This window comes from Orcinus orca, chromosome 9 (assembly GCF_937001465.1).
Source record: "Orcinus orca chromosome 9, mOrcOrc1.1, whole genome shotgun sequence".
NCBI lineage: Eukaryota > Metazoa > Chordata > Mammalia > Artiodactyla > Delphinidae > Orcinus > Orcinus orca.
Genome location: NC_064567.1, coordinates 80,758,796 through 80,781,551, shown reverse-complemented (window position 1 = coordinate 80,781,551; position 22,756 = coordinate 80,758,796). Strand labels below are relative to the sequence as shown.

Below are 22,756 nucleotides of genomic sequence, written 5' to 3'. Positions count from 1 at the left end.
TTGCACTGATGCATAGTTAAATGCCTTAGAAGATAAAAGGCTTATAAAGTTTAAAACAAGGACCTTCTGGAGTATGGCAGCATTTAACTTCAAATTAAACATTTTTAAATGTTTGGTTAAGATATTGACAAAATTTCTGATTGTTTTGTATGTAATCACAAAAAAAGAGACATTTAATGTTGATGATTTCTAATTTCCAACCATGCATGAATTTGATTTTTATTATGGTCCTGAAGGATGTGTTTAACCTTATTGTATGTATATGAACTGAATCATCATCTAGTTTATCAGAAAAGAAACAAGGAAAAAGGGAAAAAGGGTCGCTTATTTTTGCACTATTTACTTATTTGAATTTGAAGGCAATCTTCTTTCGGGTTCTATTCTTCAAATATAAAATCACTACTATCTCAACTGCCTATCACCTATGGTATTTCAAAGGGAAGTGCTATTGTAAACGCTTTAGGGAAAATATCAATTGTCCACATGCAAACTGTGACAGATATGTGTCCTGTGAACATCATTTACAGTCCATCAAGAAGGGTACTGGGGAAATGAGTTGACAGGGCTCTAAAGTTCTCTAATTTGTTTTCCCTTTAACAGTCTCTTCTAATGTCAATCAGTACATTCACAAGTCCTAAATAAATTGTGAGGTGACCTAAGGGGAAATTTAAAACAGAATTTGTTCAAGAATTCTCCCACACGGTGACGACTATTTGCTAAGAACTCCTAACATTTACTGGGTAAACAATGTATTTTCTATTTAACCATAGAAGATCTAGTAATGGTATCTGTGTCATTGTGGAACTGATTTGTCCTCTTGCATGACTTTTCCTAGCAATACTTCTGTTTGGATATAGGCACTGAGAGAACAGATAAAAGGAGTTACGGTTCAAGGTAAATTTTTACACATTTTGACATCCGACAAATATGAATACTGCTTAAAATTGTTAGTGCATCACAATTTAATTAGCTTCTTTTTTTCTTTCTTACCCTTACAATTGATGATGGTTTGGATTCAGTAAAATAGAGTAATGGCTAGCACACACTGAGAGTTGCTGTGTCATCTACAGTGGTCACCCATTACTTTTGTAAGGAAAAATAAATCACTGCCAAAATGTTAACTTCATGTTAATGAGCCAATATATCCGGGAAGGAAACTTTATATACTACATTCCTATTTGTAAAGTTACTTTTAACACATCATTTCTCCCTAGAAAGCTGGAAAAGACATACAACCAATAAACGACTACATGAAATATTACCAAATTCCCTTAATGCAAGAAAAGCTTTTTGAAACAGCAATAGAATCTATATACTATGCAATCTGATTTGATGAACTTAATGATTTTTTGGATTCTCAGAAGTACTCAGGATTTAAACTAAAACAGCGCCAATTTATATACCAAGACTAGGCAAAATACAACATCTAACTTCACAACTATTATGCCTTTACACTGCTTTTACTATGCCACCTCTAAGATGGAGAAGAAAAGTAAATGTCACTAATTATTAGTTCTCGAATGGATATTTATTGGGATAAATTACTTTGGCTGTTTTTGGTCTATTCAAGACACACAAAAAAATGCAGGTTTACTTTCCTTACAGCAACAAACTGCACTGTAACATCTTCTCTGGATGAGCTTAAAATTTGTCCTCTATACTCAGAAAGGTTGTGTTTTTAACTTAATCGCTGATTTTTTCTTTATGTATTATGGATGACATATTGATCTTTCTTAATGTACCTATAACAAACAATTGTGGATTAAGCCAGTACCTACATGATACCAACAAAGCAAGCAATACGACCAATTCAGGCGAAAGAATCAAACTGACAGTCAAATAGAGTCTCAACTGAGCAGACTAAGAGTTTACTTAAGAAATATAAATCTGTGGAAAAGACAGTAAAAATAAATAATATCAGAATCATCAAGCATGAAATACTATTTAACTGTTATCCTATATTATTAGTGAATGAAGTATCATTTTCTATATTTGCCTTTGATAGACAATAAAATCACATAAACACGAAGTGAAAGTGTCAACTCCTAAACCTCAGTTTAGTGTTCTATTGAACCACAACTTTCTTACCTTCAAATCTGAGATGTCTTGCAAAACATCCAAAGACAATTGAACAGTATTATCAAGCTGTCACTCAAACTCTAATCGTACTTTAAATGGGGCGAGGGGGGTTAACAGCCCCCAAATGAGCTGTCTGGAATTTTTCTTTGATCAGAAACTAAAGAACTGTTGGTGGGAATGTAAATTGATACAGCCACTATGGAGAACAGTATGGAGGTTCCTCAAAAAACTAAAAATAGAACTACCATACGACCCAGCAATCCCACTACTGGGCATATACCCTGAGAAAACCATAATTCAAAAAGAGTCATGTACCACAACGTTCACTACAGCTCTATTTACAATAGCCAGGACATGGAAGCAACCTAAGTGTCCATCAACGGATGAATGGATAAAGAAGATGTGGCACATATATACAACGGAATACTATTGAGCCATAAAAAGAAACGAGATTGAGTTATCTGTAGTGAGGCGGATGGACCTAGAGTCTGTCATACAGAGTGAAGTAAGTCAGAAAGAGAAAAACAAATATTGTATGCTGACATATATATATATATATATATATATATATATATATATATATATAGAATCTAAAAAAAAAAAGGTTCTAAAGAACCTAGGGACAGGACAGGAAGAAAGACGCAGACATACAGAATGGACTTGAGGACACAGGGCAGGGGAAGGGTAAGCTGGGACGAAGTGAGAGAGTGGCATGGACATATATACACTACCAAACGTAAAATAGATAGCTAGTGGGAAGCATCTGCGTAGCACAGGGAGATCAGCTCGGTGCTTTGTGACCACCTAGAGGGATGGGATAGGGAGGGTGGGAGGGAGACACAGGAGGGAGGAGATATGGGGATATATGCATACATACAGCTGATTCACTTTGTTATACAGCAGAAACACAACATTGTAAAGCAATTATACTCCAATAAAGATGTTAAAAAAAAAAAGAAACTAAAGAGATTTTCACTATAAATGATACAATTCAAATATGTAACAGAAGTATTTTAACTATTAAGATCAGGCTTCTTCATTGTGTACCATGGATGCAAGAAGATATAACAGATAGCTAGAGATGAGATGGAGGGAGGGAGGAAGGAAGGAAGGAGGGAAGGAACTCATCACAAGAAGAATTTCTGCAATTTGTATAACTAGCCCAGTGACTCTTGGAGCACAAAAGCAGTTTATCAAAAAAATAGGTGCAGAAGTTAATATCAGCTGACGTTTCTAAAAGCAGACCAGAGCAGACGAAGGATAACTTCTAACTAATGTGGAGCAAGTTAAATTTTAAGAGGCTTTAATGCATCTGTTCTAACTTTAATTGCATTGCCCACTGTCAAAGTGACTACAATATGCATGTCACTTCTTAAAAAATGTCACTTGTTTTTCAATTAGTATATTCATAATACCTATAAAGATTATTCAAATGCTATAATTTAATGTTATTTTTCTGTTATTAATTTTATAAATACCTTTGAGTATGAGAATATTTCAAGGTGTTTTTTTAAAGCAACGAAGTACAGCTACTTGTTTTTGGTCCCATAATACCTTAAGAGTCCATCACTAAAAAAAATATTTTAAATGAAATCATAATTATCCAAACACAAAACATCGATGTACTTATTAAATCAAGTGGTTAAAAAGGGTCCTTACTGCAAAATCCTCCCTCCACTGGTGGGCTGCTTGAACTTTCTCGGCTTCCAAAGCCAGGCGCTGGAAAGAAAACAAGAAATCTTAGAATTCAAATGACCACATGAATACATAATTGTTATACAGTGCTTGGGTTTTCAAATCAATTATTAAGACACATAAAAAAGAAGAGATTCCTTATTTGTGATTCATAAATTCTAAATCATTTAATACTTTAATTTATTGAAGTTGATACATATATATTAACTCTTCAGTAATATAAATAGCATAGTATTCTTGAATACCATTAAGTTTACTACCTCTGCCATCACTGGCAGTAGTGTCCACTTCCAGTGCTTTCTATCAATGACTAACATTTCATTTGTTTTTTTTAAAAAAAGGCTTTGATCACTATATTAATCCTAGTAGAATATTGCTTTTCATAAATACCTTTATAGCATATATTTCTATATAACTGGAAATGTAATAACAATGAGAATCAATAAGTATGTGCTAAGTGCTGTAGAGGCACCTTCTTAATAGCATTTTTAGTTTTTTACCAAAAGCCACAAAAATGTAATAATTTTCTCCTTGCTAAAGTACATTCTTAAGAGTTTATTCAAATACCCATGAGTAACAAACAATCATAATCCACACATCTGAAAAGGCTTTATTTCCCCTTCACTCTTATATGCCAAAGTCGTTGGAGAATTCTAGCCTGACCTATTTTCCTTTAGCACTTTTAAAATGTTATTCCGTTAGGTTCAGCTGGAGATGAAATGCCTATTGTCAGCCTGCTAATGACTTTTTGTGGATAAATTCTTTTTTTTCCCCCTTGTCTAATACTTTTTAGAGTTTTCTCTTTGTATTTTCCAGTGTTATTATCATATTCTCCGTGTGCTAAACTTTCACAAGACACAGTAACATTTAGTGATTAAGAACAGATTTGAAACCTGACTGCCTGGGTTTAAATACCAACCCTGCTGCATACCAGCTGTGCAAACTTCGGAGAAGTTAAGTCTCTCCTCCCCTTTTCTAATAGGAATAATGTCAAAATCTGCCTCATGGGTTGTTGAAAGGATTAAATGAGATACTATATATAAAGTGCTTAGAACAGTGCCTGGCAGACAGTAAGCAAATATACACGTCAGCTATCTAACTATGAAGGACAATTAAGATTCCATTTGTACACTGTGTCCCTTGAGTACTGAGTTCACCTGTAGCCTGCCCCCCACACAGCTAGGAGACAGGCAAAATGGGACAAGTATATCAGTAAATATAATAAATGTATTAAACTCATTTATTAGGAGATAGAAATGATCAGGTTAGGTTTTAGAAAAGTATAATCTCATAGTGGTTTGTTGATTCACGTTTTTGATCTTTCACTATGAACTATACTTCAGTGTGTGCTCTTGATGTGGAAGTCTTGCCCACACTGGGGAATGGAAACATCCCTTTCGACTAGTTTTATATTAGTGTATTGGCTTTTATTCCCTCTTCTTTAATATTATAATCATTTTTCTAAACTCTTACATAGGTATTACCAATGACTAAAAAATACTGCCTAGTGGGAAATCTCAAGTTAAGAACCCCTAAACTAAATCAATTTAAAGGAAAAATTCTCCAGTGTGCTTCAATGACAATGGTTTCAGTTTATCAACTACTAGACAGCAAGGGAACATAAAAGAAGCTAGTAAATGTAAGATATTGTAGCAGGGAGAGTAACCCAGAAAAGGTTCTCTATCCCTACAAGGTCAAAAACCTAAACAGAGAAAAACCAAGGGAAAAATGTATACATCTCAGTAATATTTATCACAATATTTTTGGAAACTCAAATTCTGTGTGAAAATGTTGCAAAAAAGTGAATAAAATGGCAAAACAAATGGAAATGGAAGCCATTTCTTTATAGGAAAACTTTAGTAGGGAAGATAGAAAAAGAAAAGACAGATGAGAAAATAACACAAAGGCATATTCTTGACAAAATTCAGAACGTAAGTCTTCCCTCATTTTTAACAGGCCACATAAGAACAACTAAATTGTTCATATGTATGGGGCCAATAATAAAATTAAGCATTTTGTGAATTTAAACAAAATACTGGGTAAAATATAAATAAGTTAAATATTTTTTTAGATTAAGAAATATTAGAACTCTAAAATGTGTTGAAGAGGGATATTAACATGTTTTCCTCACGAGACACACAGAAGGAGGCTGCCACCCAACAAACAAAACACATTGGGGGGCATTCACCCACAATGCCATACGTGGTTTGCAAGACACCAGCTCTAACTCAACCATGCTGTTCTTTACTCTGGAGAGCAGGAGAAGGTATAACTTAATGATCTGACTCAGAATCACATGGCTTATAATATGAACTTAATCCATGTTTAATAAGCCAGAGTGACAGTAATCATCACAGTTAATTATTTCTAGAAAAAAAAAGTTAAAGAGGGATGAACAATGGTCACAAACTATCAGACAATTCTCCTAGGGGGAGGAGAGTCCAAATCATCTTTATTTCTAATATATATAAACACTAATTTTATCAAGTAAATGATATTTATTGCAAGATTCTGAGAGAGTTTTAGAAACCTAAAGACCTGTAGTTATGTATAAGAAAAAAAAAGTGTATTTTAGAAGGTTAGTTTAGAGCTGGAAAGTTGCTAAATATTATATATCCCCAGCTTGGAAATCCAGGGATACATAATCATGAAAATGCACTACTATTATCTTCTTTTTTCATGAAGAAATTAGGAATTTTTTTTTTTTTTTTACCTAGCAGATTTCACAACAAACCAAAATACAGAACTTTAGAGACTTAGCCTACCTCGGGGAGTGATACAAATAGTTGCTGATGGTGCTTTTTCTTGTGGCAAAAGACCAGCTAGTCATGACTCATAGAAAACTGGCATGTCTTCTGGACACTGCAAGTCCCTAATTAACTTCTATTCTAGTCAAGTGATATTTTATTTTTAAAGCCAATGACCTACCGTTAAATGCCACAGGCAAATTGTGTTAAGACTGATAAAATTCCTACCTAATAAAATGTGAATATTTGCTCGGTAGGACATCCCTGTTTCCATAGTTAGCTATAGATATATAAAAATAGACCCACAGCAATAACCTACTTCAGAAAAAGAAAATGTATCTTTTCTCATTTAATTCACAGTACAGTTTAATATAGTATCAAACATTAAAACCAGGCGGAGAATCAGAGAGAAACAAAAAACCCAGTTCAGCATAAATACCTACAACAGAAAATTGAAAATTCTGCTCATATTAAGGTAAGTGAGAAAGTTTCATTAAACGGCTTTATTATAAATGAAACAGCACATGTATATATGAAAATCCTTTGGGTATGGAATGATAAGTATATATACAATGTCATAAACGTAATAATAATATGTACATCCCTACCTACCTACTGGTTTGAGCATTTAAAATAAAAACTCATTTTAAAGACTTTTAAGGACTCACAAGTTTAACGAAATGGACTTGAACATAAGCTTTCCGACTCCAAAGCTTATTCTTATTCCACAAGACCAATCTTTAGTTCCCACTAAACCCATCAAAGTGTTAACATCACTTGGCATTCATAGAATACATGAAGACATAGTAGTATCAAAATAAAAAACACTGGTAGAAAACTATTTCAGATTAATGGAAAACTTCCCAGTAATTTTTAGAATTTTCTAAAGGCAAATTCTAAAAACAGCACAACATGTCGTATGTCAATTTGGAAACTATCTTTATATAAGTCTTGCCCTCAAATCCTGAGAGAATGCTGCTATTCAGAGAAAAGGCTCTTGATATGCAGTGATCTGCAAGGAAAAAAAGAAAAACAAAAAAGAAAGAAATAGATAATGGGAAAGGTTTTATCAGATCAGAGAAAGATCAGCTCCCTTGAAGGCCTATTCATTCTCAACCTTCACCTTTTTGTCATCTTTATCTCTTCCACTAGCATTGCATCTGGCAAGTGATATGAAAGTTTAATAAAAGCAGTATAACTGTACAGTATAAAAAGAAATAATTCTATCATTCTCCTTAACAATACTTAAATGTATTTTTTTCTTGGAAATAAGAGTATTTTCCAAACCTGTAAATAACTTGCTTCCTAGACTGTGTGTTTATTGCAGATGAAAGATAAAGTTCTCTGAAACATTTAATTACAAAGAATTTTCTTTTGATAGTTTTGAAAGTAAACCTTCAGGGATCATATGACAGTTCCATTAGACTCCAACAATGTTGGTACTTATATTAATAATATCAAGAATTGAAATATCATTCAAAGAAACATCTCTAATTCAAAACAATTTCTTTGGCTAGTGTATGTCAAGATTTTTCAGACTTACCAGTAAAATATGTGTGTGTTATATGATTAATGTTCAAATAGCTAACACCCAATAAGGATGAACAAATTATTGTATTATGCCTCTGTTGACAAGTTTTCCCTAACCTCATCAAATGCTCTTAACGTATCAAAATAATCAGGATAATCATGTGAATGGTCTAACAATATCTATTGAAAATAGCAAACTTACGTCAAAGAACAGACTTCTATGTTCTGAAGAAAAATGTACAGGTGCCATGAATAACTTTGGAGTATAGCTAAAATAAGCATGCGCTTTTGAATCAGACACATCTGGTTTACAATTTTGGTGCTGCTATTCACTAACTACAGGATGTAGGCAATGGACTTAACATTTTTCAGCATTTAACAATAATATTTATTTGATATATTTTCTATTGGTATGCTCAAAACCATATATCAAAGTTTTACTTCCATATGAATCTACAGACACAAATACCTAGAACAGAATATGTTAAAACTGTACTCACTGATGACCACTTCAATAGGTACATAAGTGAGTGAAATGAATGAAAACATCTTAATGGCCCCTAAATTTTCACTGTATTTTGCTCTGCAAGAAAGCTCTTATCTATGGAACTATAGGGTGGGCCAAAAGCAAATGCAATTTAGGGAATATAGCAGTTTAATACAGTAGTCAATAAAATGAGTTCTTCAGTTTATTTCATTTTATTTTTACTACAAATAAAATGAGAAAGGAGAGGAGATCATTATGTTCTGCTTTCTCACCTCATTTCCTGAAATACTAAAAAAAAAAAAAAAAAGATTGAGGTGTCACATTTCTTTTGCATTTCTTAAGGTGATAGAAAGCTTGAAGACCTCAATAGAAAAGATAACATCATAACCCCATGAATATTTAGTATAATGTTCCATCTAAAAGGTAAAAATACTCTTTTCTTTCTAATAACTTTCACCAAATAATGGGAAACAATGCAAAATATTCACTTAAATTCACATAAAACAACGTATAAACAATGTTTCTTTAAATTCATATAAATATATATACCCAGCAGAATTCTACCAAAGCCTTCTAACAACTTGTTATATCCTAGTGAACAAGGAGTTTAGTATAAAAATCTTCACGTGTAGAGAAATTGCTTTATACTTTTTTAAAAATCACACCTGCTATACTTATGTATTGTTTAAAACATTTTTATAAAGGAACATTATTGGTACTTTGAAAAAGATCTATTGGCTAAAGAAGCCAGGCCAGAAGCTGAGATTTGAGAAAAGTTATAAAAATTGAATAGGCTAAGTAGGATGAGTTTTACCTTTGCCATGTTTTGACACCTGATGACTGTGATCGCTATAGGTAAATATACATCCTGACTGGGAGGAGAAGAAGTACAGTGTGCATTTGCTCTTATTCAACAGACATTTACTTAGCACTTGCTACGTAGAAGTGTTTAGGAAAAACTACAGGACTCAGTTCCTGCTTCTAAAGGGAACTGCCACACATTCATATACCATATATCATATCCTATATAACATACACTCTCACACACACTTAACATCATAGGATCAGTGTTCGACAGATGCTTTCTTAACGGTTACAATATACATTTGTTCGTTTTAGTTTAGTTACAGTGGAATCAGTGACATGGTGAATAAATTTTTTAAAATATTGCTTTTATCAAGAATGGCAATGTCTCAAAAATAAAGAACAGGAAGGATTCTAAAAAGAATGAGTACTGCTAGCCAATGACAAGTTTTAGCCTTAGGTCTTTTTATTTGTTTGGTTTGGGAGGAGATTAAAAGCACTGAAAAGTAGAGAAACAAACAATCTCGAATTCATCACCCAGAATTCACTTTTATCTTTAATTAAAATTGTCTTTATAACTTTTAATGTGAAAAATAAAATGGTACAAATAACCTTGAAGTTCACCTTATTCATCCCTTGACCAATTTCCCTACCCACAGCAATCACTATAAATGAATTTGTCTGTATCCTCCGGCATTGTGTGGCACGCATTTTTTAAAATTATGTGAACGTTTTCTGATACTGATGTTGTTGATTCTTCTTTCTAATAGGCTGCATGCAGGTTGAATACTGAAGAGAAACTACACCGGCTTCATGGGGGGAATGATTTGTCTAAAGTGAAACCTATCACACTTGCAAGTGACGGTTTAGATTGGACAAGAGATTTGGTTAATGTCAATGAGTTTCAAGAAATGGTTTGCTGGTGGTTTTGGAAAGTAAAGATAATGCACGGAGGAGGGAAGAATCCTCAGGGAAACAAAGCTGGAACCATCTCTAAGCCCCCTTTTCAGCACCAAAAGCCTATGCATTTATTGCATCCTTATCGTCAGAACACAGAACAGGCTTTATTTGTAAACATAGTCCTACCTGTTCCATCTCTCCATCAAGAGACCATCATTCTGTTCTCATAGGCGCTTCTTATGCAGTTTGAAAGATGCTAAATCAACACTTAAGCAAGGCAACTTATCCAAAGACATGACAATCCCCTTTCAATATGGTTCTATGGTTTAGCAAGCCCACTCTTACACAGATGACTAAATTCTGTTTTTATGTTTACTTATGCTTGCCTAAAGCATACTTTTGCAGACTTTCTGCTTTTAATGACATGAAACATGAGCACATAATTATAATTATTATCTTTCTTTTCTTCAAATCATTTTCACTTTTCTAGCAGGGTAGTCCCAAATTGATTCCAAGACAAAGAAAACGTGTTTTTTAAAAAATAAAATCCAATTTTAATTTAGAAAAATATATTCCAATGACTTGAGGAATTCTACCGAACTCGGAAAAATAACTTAGCATCAGTTCATCTTCTTGAGTTTATGGAGGGGTGAAAAAAAAGGACTTTGCCTTTTTGAGCATTGCTTCTCAAGTGAAACAGAAAAGACTACATAACATCTAACTTTTAATACATATTTTGATTAAAATTATTTGTAGACTGACCAAGTAGAAATAAAGTATGTAATCTTGCTATTTATGTCTACTCAAATATTTTAACACTTCTGTATGTACTGGAACCGTGACACAAGTAGAGGACTATCAAGATTAATAGCAAAACATCAATTTTTGACTATATTAAGCAAATCATATAGAAATCTTATACTGTACTCATAAGGTACAATGTAAGGTTACAGATTATTTCTTTTAGATGGCCTATCATTTTCCTACAATTGATTTCATTCCAGGTTATATGAAATAAAAATTTTATAATACAAATACTATTCTTTTTTCTAGTGTAAGATTTAAGGGCGTATAATATATGCAAAACATATAAATAAAAGTTGCTGAAATCAAGCCAGTCATCATTTATTCTCCTATTTGTGGCCAGTGAAAATTAAATCTTTTGGAACATGGCTTCTGGATCTTGTTGTACAGATTTCAGCCTGGATCTGCCATATTCAGGAAATGCTTTTGAAATTAACCACAAAGCTTCAAGTCTAATATTCAGAGATGTAATTAGCTCCAAATAAATTGGCAGACTCTTGGAATACATAAGCCAGGTAAAGGAGATGTCAGCTGGTAAGAACAGCAAAACCCCTCTTATCAGTAGTGAAAGTAAATTAATACACAACTCGCAATTATCACTACCTTTTTCTTGGCTCTACAGGACCAACACTAAACTAAAAGACTGTTGAACTGAATATAATTTCTACATCAGCTCTACACTTTGACACCTGAGAAGAATCACCAGCTAAGCCTGTTCAAATCACCTGGACCACATACAAACCCACTCAACCCCATGACCATCCAAAGATTCTGATTCTATACTTGGTATCATTCCTAGAAATCTACATGCTTAATATAATACACCTTTTCCATGAACTTAACTTTGAAAACACTCCTCTAGAGGGTAACATTTTTAGCTATATTAGACATATGGATTTAATTACTCTTTGAAAAACACCGTTCAAAATAGAAGCACAATTTGATAGACGGAAACAAAAATAACCCACTAGTGCCCTATCCTCACACTAGCCTGACTCCCATCACGTAATTTATCTCTCTCCATCTTCTTCTGTTTTTTTCTCTTCCTTCCTGCTCCCTCATTGCCTTTTCCCTCTCCTCTCTCTCCCTCACACACACTTTCAATAAACTACTAAATGCGGGTTCATTAGGCACAGGACACAGTTCTTTCATGTCTGTACACATCCAGTATTTCACACAATGTGTGGCAGAGAGCTGACGCTCAACTGCTGTGTGTAGAAATGTATAAGTAATCATTTTCAAACCCTGTCAAGGTTTTATCTCAGTTGTATCAAGATTTATAACTAGGTTCACTTACATTATCACCATTCGTTATCGTGATACTTTGAGAGGCCACAAAACTTGTTCCCACATGACAAGCGTATTCCTGAATCAATACATCACTACCTAATTCTTAAAAATGGCTGGATTAATTCATCACCACCTGATCCTTAAAATTTAGTAGAATTTAGCTGTGAATGTGATAGGGATCCAGACTAATCCACGTAATTCCACTCTGGGATTCTAGAACTAATCTATCGATATAATCAGTTGCCTTATTCTTTAAATGTCGAATACCAATGCAGGTTCAGAAATCCAAGAACCACATCCACAATGGCCACCCGGGTCCATTTTGGCTGCCTGAACCAGAGTTCCTCCATTCTGATTCTTAAATGATTTTAATGATGTCATCACTCTTCCCTCTGAATTAATCCTACAACCAGTCACCATTTGGGAGACAATTCTCCATGGGTCTCTCATGTTTCTGCACCACATGTGAACAGAGGCAGGGACAGCCTCTGCTCTGGATTATTTTCTCAAGAATGTTTGTGTGTCTCCCTGCAGGGCAGAGGACAGATTTATTTGTTGCTCAGGAAAATAAAAATAATCCTGTGGCGTAAAATTTAGGCAGGCTTGCTGGTAGGCGCCCTTTACAAGAGTGGGGTTTCCCAAGTTCAGGGTTCAGTGTTCCTCAGCTGTGACACAAGCTCATGTCATAGGCACTGTCCGCCTGGGCTACTCAGTATGGCCCCCTAGACTTGATGGTCAGGAGTTACCCATGGGAACACAAAGCCCATGCTGCCTCCTGTGTGGGGACATAGAAATCCATTGTGTGCAACTCAGGGAGGCTCCTGAACCAGTGATGGTGGTTGACTAGCTTGTTAGCTTGCACGAAGGGTAAAATCTCAGATCCTTCCCACTACTTGATATACCATATCTGGTTGAGCCTGCTTCCATAAAAATGTTCACTGGTCCATCTCCATATCTTCAAACTTTCACCATCAAATAACTGATGTAATCTTTATTTTGTCTTCAGTTCTCTCCTGAGCCTGCATTTTGCACCCTTCTCAAAGTGTGTCTAGACCAGCAGGGGCAGCATCACCTGGGAAAAGGTTAGACACCCATATTCTTAGATCCCATCCCAGACCTACCGAATAGAAGCTCTGGGGGTGGGTCCTATCAATCTGTGTTTTAACAAGACCTTCCTGGGATTCTAATATGAACTAAAGTTTGAGAAGCACTGTTCTAAAATAAAAATGCATAGCATTGTTCAAGTAGAACAATGCTATTACCTTAACAGCAAGCTCTTGAAGCTGTGGGAAATAAAATGAGAACAAACTATTTGTCCTAAAGCCCTCTTTTTGAAAAAACAAACCTTGTAAATCAGACATACTGGAGATGATTCAGAAGTCTAAATATTCCCTTGTATATATGTGCCACATCTTCTTTATGCACAATGTATCTGTATCTTTAGCCATGGTCTAAAATTACCTTCTCTTACAATTTTTTTCTTTGAAATATATTATTGAAACACACTGCCTTAATCTGCCTTAATTTATGGTCTTTACGGTTCTCTCCTTCCTTCCTCCCCTTCTTCCTTGTATACAGGATACTAAGTGGGTTAAACTCGCTTAGTTCTTATAAGCCCACTACTCACAATTTGCAGGCACCTTTATAGGCTTCAGGCTTCATTTTGTTTTTCATATGTTGGTTGGCAAAAACAGCATAAAGCACAAAAGTTTATGCAAGTTAGAAAGGGAGAAATTGCTTTACTTACAAGAAAGTGATCAAATTTTGCAGGAAGCAGGTAATATAAAAAAAACTGGTGAAGTATGCAACCACTTTTAAAAAGAAGGAAAAAGATGTGTTAAGACCATTTTTCACTGTCAGATGCTCTGCGTGAGGCTCTGCCTTCCTGTAAATCTAGGAATGCAGCAAAGTTCACATGAGTTTTACTAGTCTATGAAAAGAGTAAAAATACTATTTAATTGAATGATGCAAATTGACATAATTAATAAAAAAAGATGTAGTATAATAGATGAGAAGTACCTTTGAAATTATTTTTTTGCTAATCTTTTGTTTTTAAGAAAAAACAGAAGGTGAGACCAAAAGCTTCAACTCTCTTAAAAGACCATAACTAGACACAGGAATAGAAATAAATACATCTGTTCACAGAACGTATATTTGTAATTTATCTTTAGTTTCATATATGCATACCTATGATTTTACATATGTAGTAATAAACTGAGAACAAGTGAAAAAAAATATTATCAGGAAGGGCAGATTAAAAAAATCTACCAAATTTATTTTGATATCCTAAAGTGAAAACTAACTTAAGAGGTTTATCCTGTCAGTAAAGGATCATTTTTTTATATATCTTATCCTTTAGCACATAATAATCACTAAAGTGTTTATCACCATATTTCCCTTGTCATAATTCAAGAGTTTTAAAACAGCCTGAATTATTAACCCTCCAAATCAACTCACAGACAGACAGACATCCATTACCTTCCACTGCCCTGAATACTCTTTGAGCAGATAATTTAAGAGGGTAGTTAAAACACATAAATTTAAAGTACTGGTAAGGGCTTCCCTGGTGGTGCAGTGGTTGAGAATCTGCCTGCCAGTTCAGGGGACATGGGTTCAAGCCCTGGTCTGGGAAGATCCCACATGCCGCGGAGCAACTAGGCCTGTGAGCCACAACTACGGAGCCTGCGCGTCTGGAGCCTGTGCTCCGCAACAAGAGAGGCCGCGATAAGTGAGAGGCCTGCACACCGTGATGAAGAGTGGCCCCCGCTTGCCGCAACTAGAGAAAGCCCTCACACAGAAACAAAGACCCAACACAGCAAAAATAAATAAATAAATTTAAAGTACTGGTAAATGCATTAACTTCCTAGTATTACATAGTAACTAAAGTTATTACATAAAGTATTCAGCTATTCTGAATTTAATTTTGAAGTTAGCTCTTATTTTTAGTTAAAATTTTGTGCAGGGCTTGTTCAACAATTCTGGAAACCATAAAAGATGTACTGACTTTGAAAACAGGAGAATTTATTTAATTTCTCTACGCTTCTGTTTCTTCATCTGTAAAACAGAGATAATAATACCTTTTCACAGAATTGTTTAGGGATTAAACAAGATTTTTGCTAAATAAACACAGCAGTGACATCTTCATCAACATTAGCTTTTAGGAATTAAGAAGGGGAAAAAGGAGTTCTTTCACTTTATTGAAGGTATAATCAAACAGCTATCAATATATGTCACTATGGTCTAAGTAAATTGCAGTGTGTCCAAGGTCCTGTCAGATTACAGCTGCTTGAGCCACCCTCCATCCTTTTAATTTTACAATAACCATTTTGCATCTCCAGCTCCCCTCCAACCACCCTCCCTTTGATTCTTATTCTATCAAAGGAGATTTGTTTCCTTTACCTCGGGCTACCCTCTGACTGGCTGTAAACTATTTATCATTCCTGCCATGTTATCTTCATTTCTTTTTAGTTTAAAATAATTTACCTCTGAGTTTCATTAACTCTTCACAGGCTGTCAACCTGGTGAGTGGGTTGTTGACTCAGAAAAAAAAAAAAATCTAATTTTACACCGTAGGCAAATTTTCTATTTTGCTAATGTTGCTATGGAAATACTCCTTTTATTTTCTGTTTTTGCTAATACATTGGGGGTGAATGTATCACATTCTGTGGTAGACAAAAGTGTGTACTGTGTGCTCCTCCCCCACTTGTATAATTTCTCCTCCAAGGATTTGGAAAATCACTATGATGTGTAAATCAGTCGAATTGGCAAAATATGCAATTTACTAGGTTTTTTCAAATATCAGAAATGTCATCCACTACTAGTCTGCAGAAGACATGCCATTCCTGTTCCTCCCTTTGACAGAGAAGGTGGTTTTTATTTTTTTATTCATTTTCTTTATTTTATCTTTTACTTTTTGGCTGTGCCACACAGCTTGTGGGATCTCAGTTCCCCGATCAGGGATTGAACCCAGGCCACGACAGTGAAAGCACTGATATTCAGTATTTTTTGGTTTTTACTTTTAACTTGAGTAATATTATTATTTCTCCTTACCCTCAAGTAAGTTTTAACAATTTGAGTAAAAAGCTTCCAGTAAATAATATCAAATTTCTCTTAATAATGCTCACACTATTATCCTATAACTTTCTGGTCATATTTCTTAGATATAAACTTCTAAGAAGTGATAAAATTTTAAACCCTTGGCTCTCAGGTGGAAAGTTCCAGAAGGCTTTTTTTTTCCTTTTTAAGAAGATTAAAATTGTACATTCATTACACAAGGCACATGATGTTATTAAGAATAATGATGGTTAAAATGTGTGTAGCTCTTCACAATTTATGTAATTTCTTTTACAGATGGCACCTCTGTTGACCATCATAATGAGATAAAAAATAAGAAGGGCTGACATCATTTAAGTATTTATTCTTTGCAAAGCACCTTACAGGAATTATGCCATCTGTCTTTCTTACAAACTTTGTAGATACACCTTTTACAGAGGAGTAGACACACTTCGAAGAGCCAGTAATGTAGGGTAACTTAAACAGCTCTGAGGTCTGCTTGCTCATCTACACATGGAATTAATGATAGTATCCACTATGCTTGTAGGATGGGATAATTCCTATAAAGTGCTTAGCAAAGAGACAATGGTGGAGGAGCTGGAATTTGAATAAGGCTACCTATTCCAGAGCCCTGCCCCTAGCCTACCTTTTAAAAGAAGTTATACAACTTGCCCTCAATATCACATAAGTAGAAGACAAACTGTGAACAAGAAGTAATTTCTTCTCATTCCATATTCAGTAGAGAGGAGCTCAGGTATGTATGTATCAAACAACCAATGAAGCACTTTAAAAAAGTCACCCTCAGCATTTGATGTCTTGCTCATTTTCTAATTAGCAGAATTCTTTCACATCTGATTATTTTTCTGTCCCCACCCCACTGCACTCCACTGCTTTGCCATAGCATTTCTGGGCTAACACAATAGGTGAAATGAGATAAAGTTGCAGAGCTAAAAATTAGATAAGCGTTATCCACCCTGATAACTCAAAAGTGGCAATGTCACTATCAATAAGAATGAATATCAAGAATGGAAGAAACGATCAGTTCAAAAACAAACAAACAAAAAATGCATTGTGGAGGTAAGTTTCCCTCCTCACAAACTCCATTAACTCAATCCTTCAAGAGAGATCTATGATACCTAATGATTAAAAAGGCAAGTGAAGGGGAAGAATGGTGCCTAGTTCGGACACACAGACTGTACCTACTCTGTCCAAGTTTGAAACAGCAGATGAAATGTTCCTGCAGAGATTTATTTACCCAAGGTATCTAGGAGCTTTCAATATACCTCCAGTTGTGCTTATCCCAGCCCCCAAGGACTCGTGAAAAAAATGCTAAAAATTATTTTACCAAAATCTCTGTAAGGGATTAATGGCCCAAAGTGCAACTTTGATGTGTGTTACAGAGCGAAGTGAAGTGAAGGGTGCAGGGTGTTACCGTCATTCGTGTTACTGTGGTGTGACCAAGCCAGCAGGCTCCAAAATGCCTCAGCCTGACAGAGATGGAGGGTTATTGCCATATGCAGAGACAGTCTCAAAGAAATATGTTTGGGCAACTATGCATTTAAAAGCTTATCACACTCCTTTTTTATCTCTAGGTTGTGTAACATGTTGGGGAATATGTTAAAGCAAAGGGAATAGAATGGAAGACTCCTTGAAAAGTGATCTAATAGCGATCATAATAGCTAACGAGTATATATCCATATATGATAATACGATGCATCCAAGAAAGATGCATGATGGCTTTAGACACAGATCTGAATTCTAACTGTGGCTCTCCCACTTATTATGTATAATCTTTAAACCCCAGTTTCTTCTCGTATAAAAAGAAGATGATGATCTCAAATATGCTCACAAGTTTATGGTGAAAATTTAATGTCACAATAGACATAAACCATCTAAGACTTAATCATATCTCTAAAGTTGTGTTTTCCTTCCATAACCCTTGATCCACTTTTAAGGTCACAAATGATAATAAATGATTTTATAAAATCCATGAATCTATACATCACACATATCTACTTTTAAACAAACATCAGTAATATAAAATGTGGCATAGCGAAAAAACGATTTGGTGAATACTGAAAAATATGAGCCTATTTTCAACTGAATGCACATGAAATCTACGTTTCTACTTTCAATCAATCTCACAGGTTGAAGGGAAGCACCATAATACTCCATAAAACGAGTACATTCCGAAAGGATTAGTCATCTGAAAGTAAAAACTGTATAGAAAATTATTAAATTGGAACCCTTTCAAGTATCATAGAATCTTGAAATGATCTAGCCTACAGAATATTAACAATGGAAATAAGGACAATGTACAATAGTATTTATTAAGCCAGCAATATCTGTAGATGAGAATCATTTCAATTAAAACATCAGAAAAGGTCAAAAGATCATCTACACGTAAATAGGTAAACATAACAAGAAATAGATAGTAATAGTCAAGATTTCTGAGGAAATTGCTAATAGCCACGAACAAATTAAAAATGATTTAATTAATCAAATCAATCAACGTGTATTTGTAATCACTTCCTTTCTATCTGAAGAGCTTGATTTTAGGAGCTACGAAGAATGCTGTGATAAGCTGAGAGCTAAACTTCATGCTCAGATCATAGCACATCATAATATACCTGGGGAAAAGATCACAAAGAGAAAGAAACATAAAATAGACCAAAAGTATACTAAGAAAATATTAGTTTCGATTAGATGGATTTGTGAAAAAGGTAGGAAGCAGAACAAGAATTTAGCAGACAGGGAGAAAATGATATCTGGTGGGTAAGACAGCAAAAACCAAAACAATACAGTGCTCATAGTTAAGGAATAGTTTACTTGTTTGGCTTGTTGTATGTCAAATAAAGTAATGGAGCATAAATTTCTCTAGGAAAATAAGGTAATATGTTGTTGAAAGCATCACTGTAGGAAATTGGTACGATGTGTACCTTCTAAATAACCAGTAAAGAAAATTAGGTTTTTAAGAATCCACCAACTTGAACACTATGAAAGGAGTATTTGGGCTACAGTGTTCTGGTCTTATATAATGCATAAGAACAGTATTAATGGGATTATTTAATGGGTAAGCACAGTAATACAGACTGCTGACTGGGAATCCAGAAAGATGTAGAAGGCTGCATGTGTCCCTGAATTTTTCCCTGCTTGGCCAATAGTGCGCTAAAGTTTCTCCATACAAGATTTACTCATTTGGCCTAAACCTGTATTACTTATTCCAAAAGTGCTCCTAAACTGAAATATCCATAGGAATAGTCATCATGTGTTTTCTTAGCATGGAATTACTGTGACTTCATTTATTATATTGTTTTTAGAGATGGGAGACAAACAGGATACCAGAAAATGTGAAATTTCACAAGAATTTACAAGCAAAGACGAATAAAAGCATTACTTTAGACTAAGAGGTACCACCTGATTATGGCATGTCCAGGGAAAGGTTCAGAGCAGTAGATCCTGGAGAGAAATGAAAGAGCAGAGAAGAACTTGATTTTTACAAAATGGGATACAGGAGGGACAAGAACACACACAGAAAAGGTTTCATTCACAGAGTTGTTACTCAGTGAGTTGCTGGAAATACATAGATGAGAGAAGAGTCATAGCTGCATTAGGGCTACTCAAAGGGATAGATGTGATTTTGCTTTAGAAAGAATTTAAATTATCTTTTGAAAATCATGAATGAATTAAAAGTTTACAGTAAATAAATGGAAATGATGGGAGCCGCAAACTTTATTTCAAAGATAAGCAATTTGAAATGAGTTTATTGTTTGAAATTATTAGCTAAACCTGCCTTGCCTTGAAAAAAATTCCCTGTTATAGAATTTGTAATCAAACAGTGGAGGGTCCAATTACTGGAAAGGGCCATTTTTGGACTCCTGACTGAATGATTTTTAAGTCATAGAAGCAAAATTTTATAACTAAAAGTAACAATCCTAGAAGCAAAAATAATATTGCTATTCACATCCACAGAAAGAATTGTCTCCACAGTTAAGACTGTATTGCTCTTGTTCTATGCATGGAGAATTCAGTTTATCAATTAGTTTTTCTTTATCCTGAATGCAAGCCAATGTTTAATTGCTTCATATCCATAACTGTATTAACCTTGAATAAATTGTTTTAAATAAAAAAACTTGCTCTATGACACAAAGGAGATTAATTACTAAAAGACAACAGCAATCCTTTCCTGTCAATCAAACAGGCAGAAAAGCATGGCCACCTAGTGAGGGTTCAGCTTCATTAACTTTCCTCCAATCTCATTTGTAATATAAAAGACCACCATATATTCAATTCCCAGAAAGATACATTTAATCAACCCAATAGTGTGTGGATTTGTTTATACCACCATTACTCATTATCTAACTGCAATCTCATGCCCTCTTCAAATTGTAATATCATCTTATTAAATATTCTCTGCTAGTACTTTGGACTGTTTTCAACTGAAAAAAGGATTCCTCCAATATCCTTAAACGCATCACCGAGTCCTCTTGGCATTATGATAAAAAATCAAGTCATAAAATCTTATGTTGTGAGTCCCTCCCATCAGGAAACTTCCAAAAGCCTATTAGACAGCCTCCTCCACCAGAGGGCAGACAGCAGAAGCAAGAAGAATGACAATCCTGCAGCCTGTGGAACAAAAACCACATTCACAGAAAGATAGACAAGATGAAAAGGCAGAGGGCTTTATACCAGATAAAAGAACAAGATAAAACCCCAGAAAAACAACTAAATGAAACAGACGTAGGCAATCTTCCAGAAAGAGAATTCAGAATAATGACAGTGAAGATGATCCAGGACCTTGGAAAAACAATGGAGGCAAAGATGGAGAAGATGCAAGAAATGTTTAACAAAGATCTAGAAGAATTAAAGAACAAACAGAGATGAACAGTACAATAACTGAAATGAAAAATGGACTAGAAGGAATCAATAGCAGAAGAACTGTGGCAGAAGAATGGATAAGTGACCTGGAAGACAGAAAGGTGGAATTCACTGCTGCAGAACAGAATAAAGAAAAAAGAATGAAAAGAAATGAAGACAGCCTAAGAGACATCTGGGACAACATTAAATGCAACAACATTTGGATTATAGGGGTCCCAGAAGGAGAAGAGAGAGAGAAAGGACCAGAGAAAATATCTGAAGAGATCAGAGTCGAAAACTTCCCTAACATGGCAAAGGAAATAGCCACCCAAGTCCAGGAGGCGCAGAGAGTCCCATACAGGATAAACTCAAGGAGAAACATGCCAAGACACACAGTAATCAAATTGGCAAAAATTAGAGACAAAGAAAAATTACTGAAAGCAGCAAGGGAAAAACAACAAATAAAATACAAGGGAACTCCCTCAAAAACTGCTGATTACTCAGCAGAAACTCTACAAGCCAGAAGGGAGTGGCATGATATACTTAAAGTGGTGAAAGGGAAGAACCTACAACCAAGACTACTCTGCCTGGCAAGCATCTCATTCAGATTCCACGGAGAAATGAAAAGCTTTACAGACAAGCAAAAGTGAAAAGAATTCAGCACAACCAAACCAGCTCTACAACAAATGCTAAAGGAACTTCTCTAAGTGGGAAACACAAGAGAAGAAAAGGACCTACAAAAACAAGCCCAAAACAATTAAGAAAATGGTCATAGGAACATACATATCCATAATTACCTGAAACGTGAATGTATTAAATGCTCCAACCAAAAGACACAGGCTTGCTGAATGGATAAAAAAACAACACCCATATATATACTGTCTACAAGAGACCCACTACAGACTTAGGGACACATATATACCGAAAATGAGGGGATGGAAAAAGATATTCCATGCAAATGGAAATCAAAAGAAAGTTGGAGTAGCAGTACTCATGTCAGATAAAATAGACTTTAAAATGAAGAATGTTATAAGAGACAAGCAAGGACACTACATAATCATCAAGGGATCAATCCAAAAAGAAGATATAACAATTATAAATATATATGCACCCAACATAGGAGCACCTCAATACATAACGCAACTGCTAAACAGCTCTAAAAGAGGAAATCAACAGTAGCACAATAATAGTGGGGGACTTTAACACTTCACTTACACCAATGGACAGATCAGCCAAACAGAAAATTAATAAGGAAACACAAGCTTTAATGACACAATAGACCAGATAGATTTAATTGATATTTATAGGACATTCCATCCAAAAACAGCAGATTATACTTTCTTCTCAAGTGCGCACGGAACATTCTCCAGATATGATAGATCATATCTTGGGTCACAAATCAAGCCTCAGTAAATTTAAGAAAATTGAAATCATATCAAGCATCTTTTCTGACCACAGCGCTATGAGATTAGAAATCAATTACAGGGGAAAAAACGTAAAAAACACAAAC

General features: G+C 34.8%; 1 protein-coding gene across 4 annotated transcripts in view; it reads right to left on the bottom strand.

Moving 5' to 3' along the window:
• Window positions 1-22,756, bottom strand: part of CACNA2D1 (calcium voltage-gated channel auxiliary subunit alpha2delta 1) — a 514,372-nt gene that overhangs the window by 240,512 nt on the left and 251,104 nt on the right. For all 4 annotated transcript variants that reach the window (XM_049714933.1, XM_049714934.1, XM_033439986.2 and 1 more), the window contains one exon: window positions 3,739-3,798. In XM_049714933.1, the coding sequence (XP_049570890.1) occupies window positions 3,739-3,798 (60 nt within the window). The remainder of the gene's footprint in view (window positions 1-3,738; window positions 3,799-22,756) is intronic.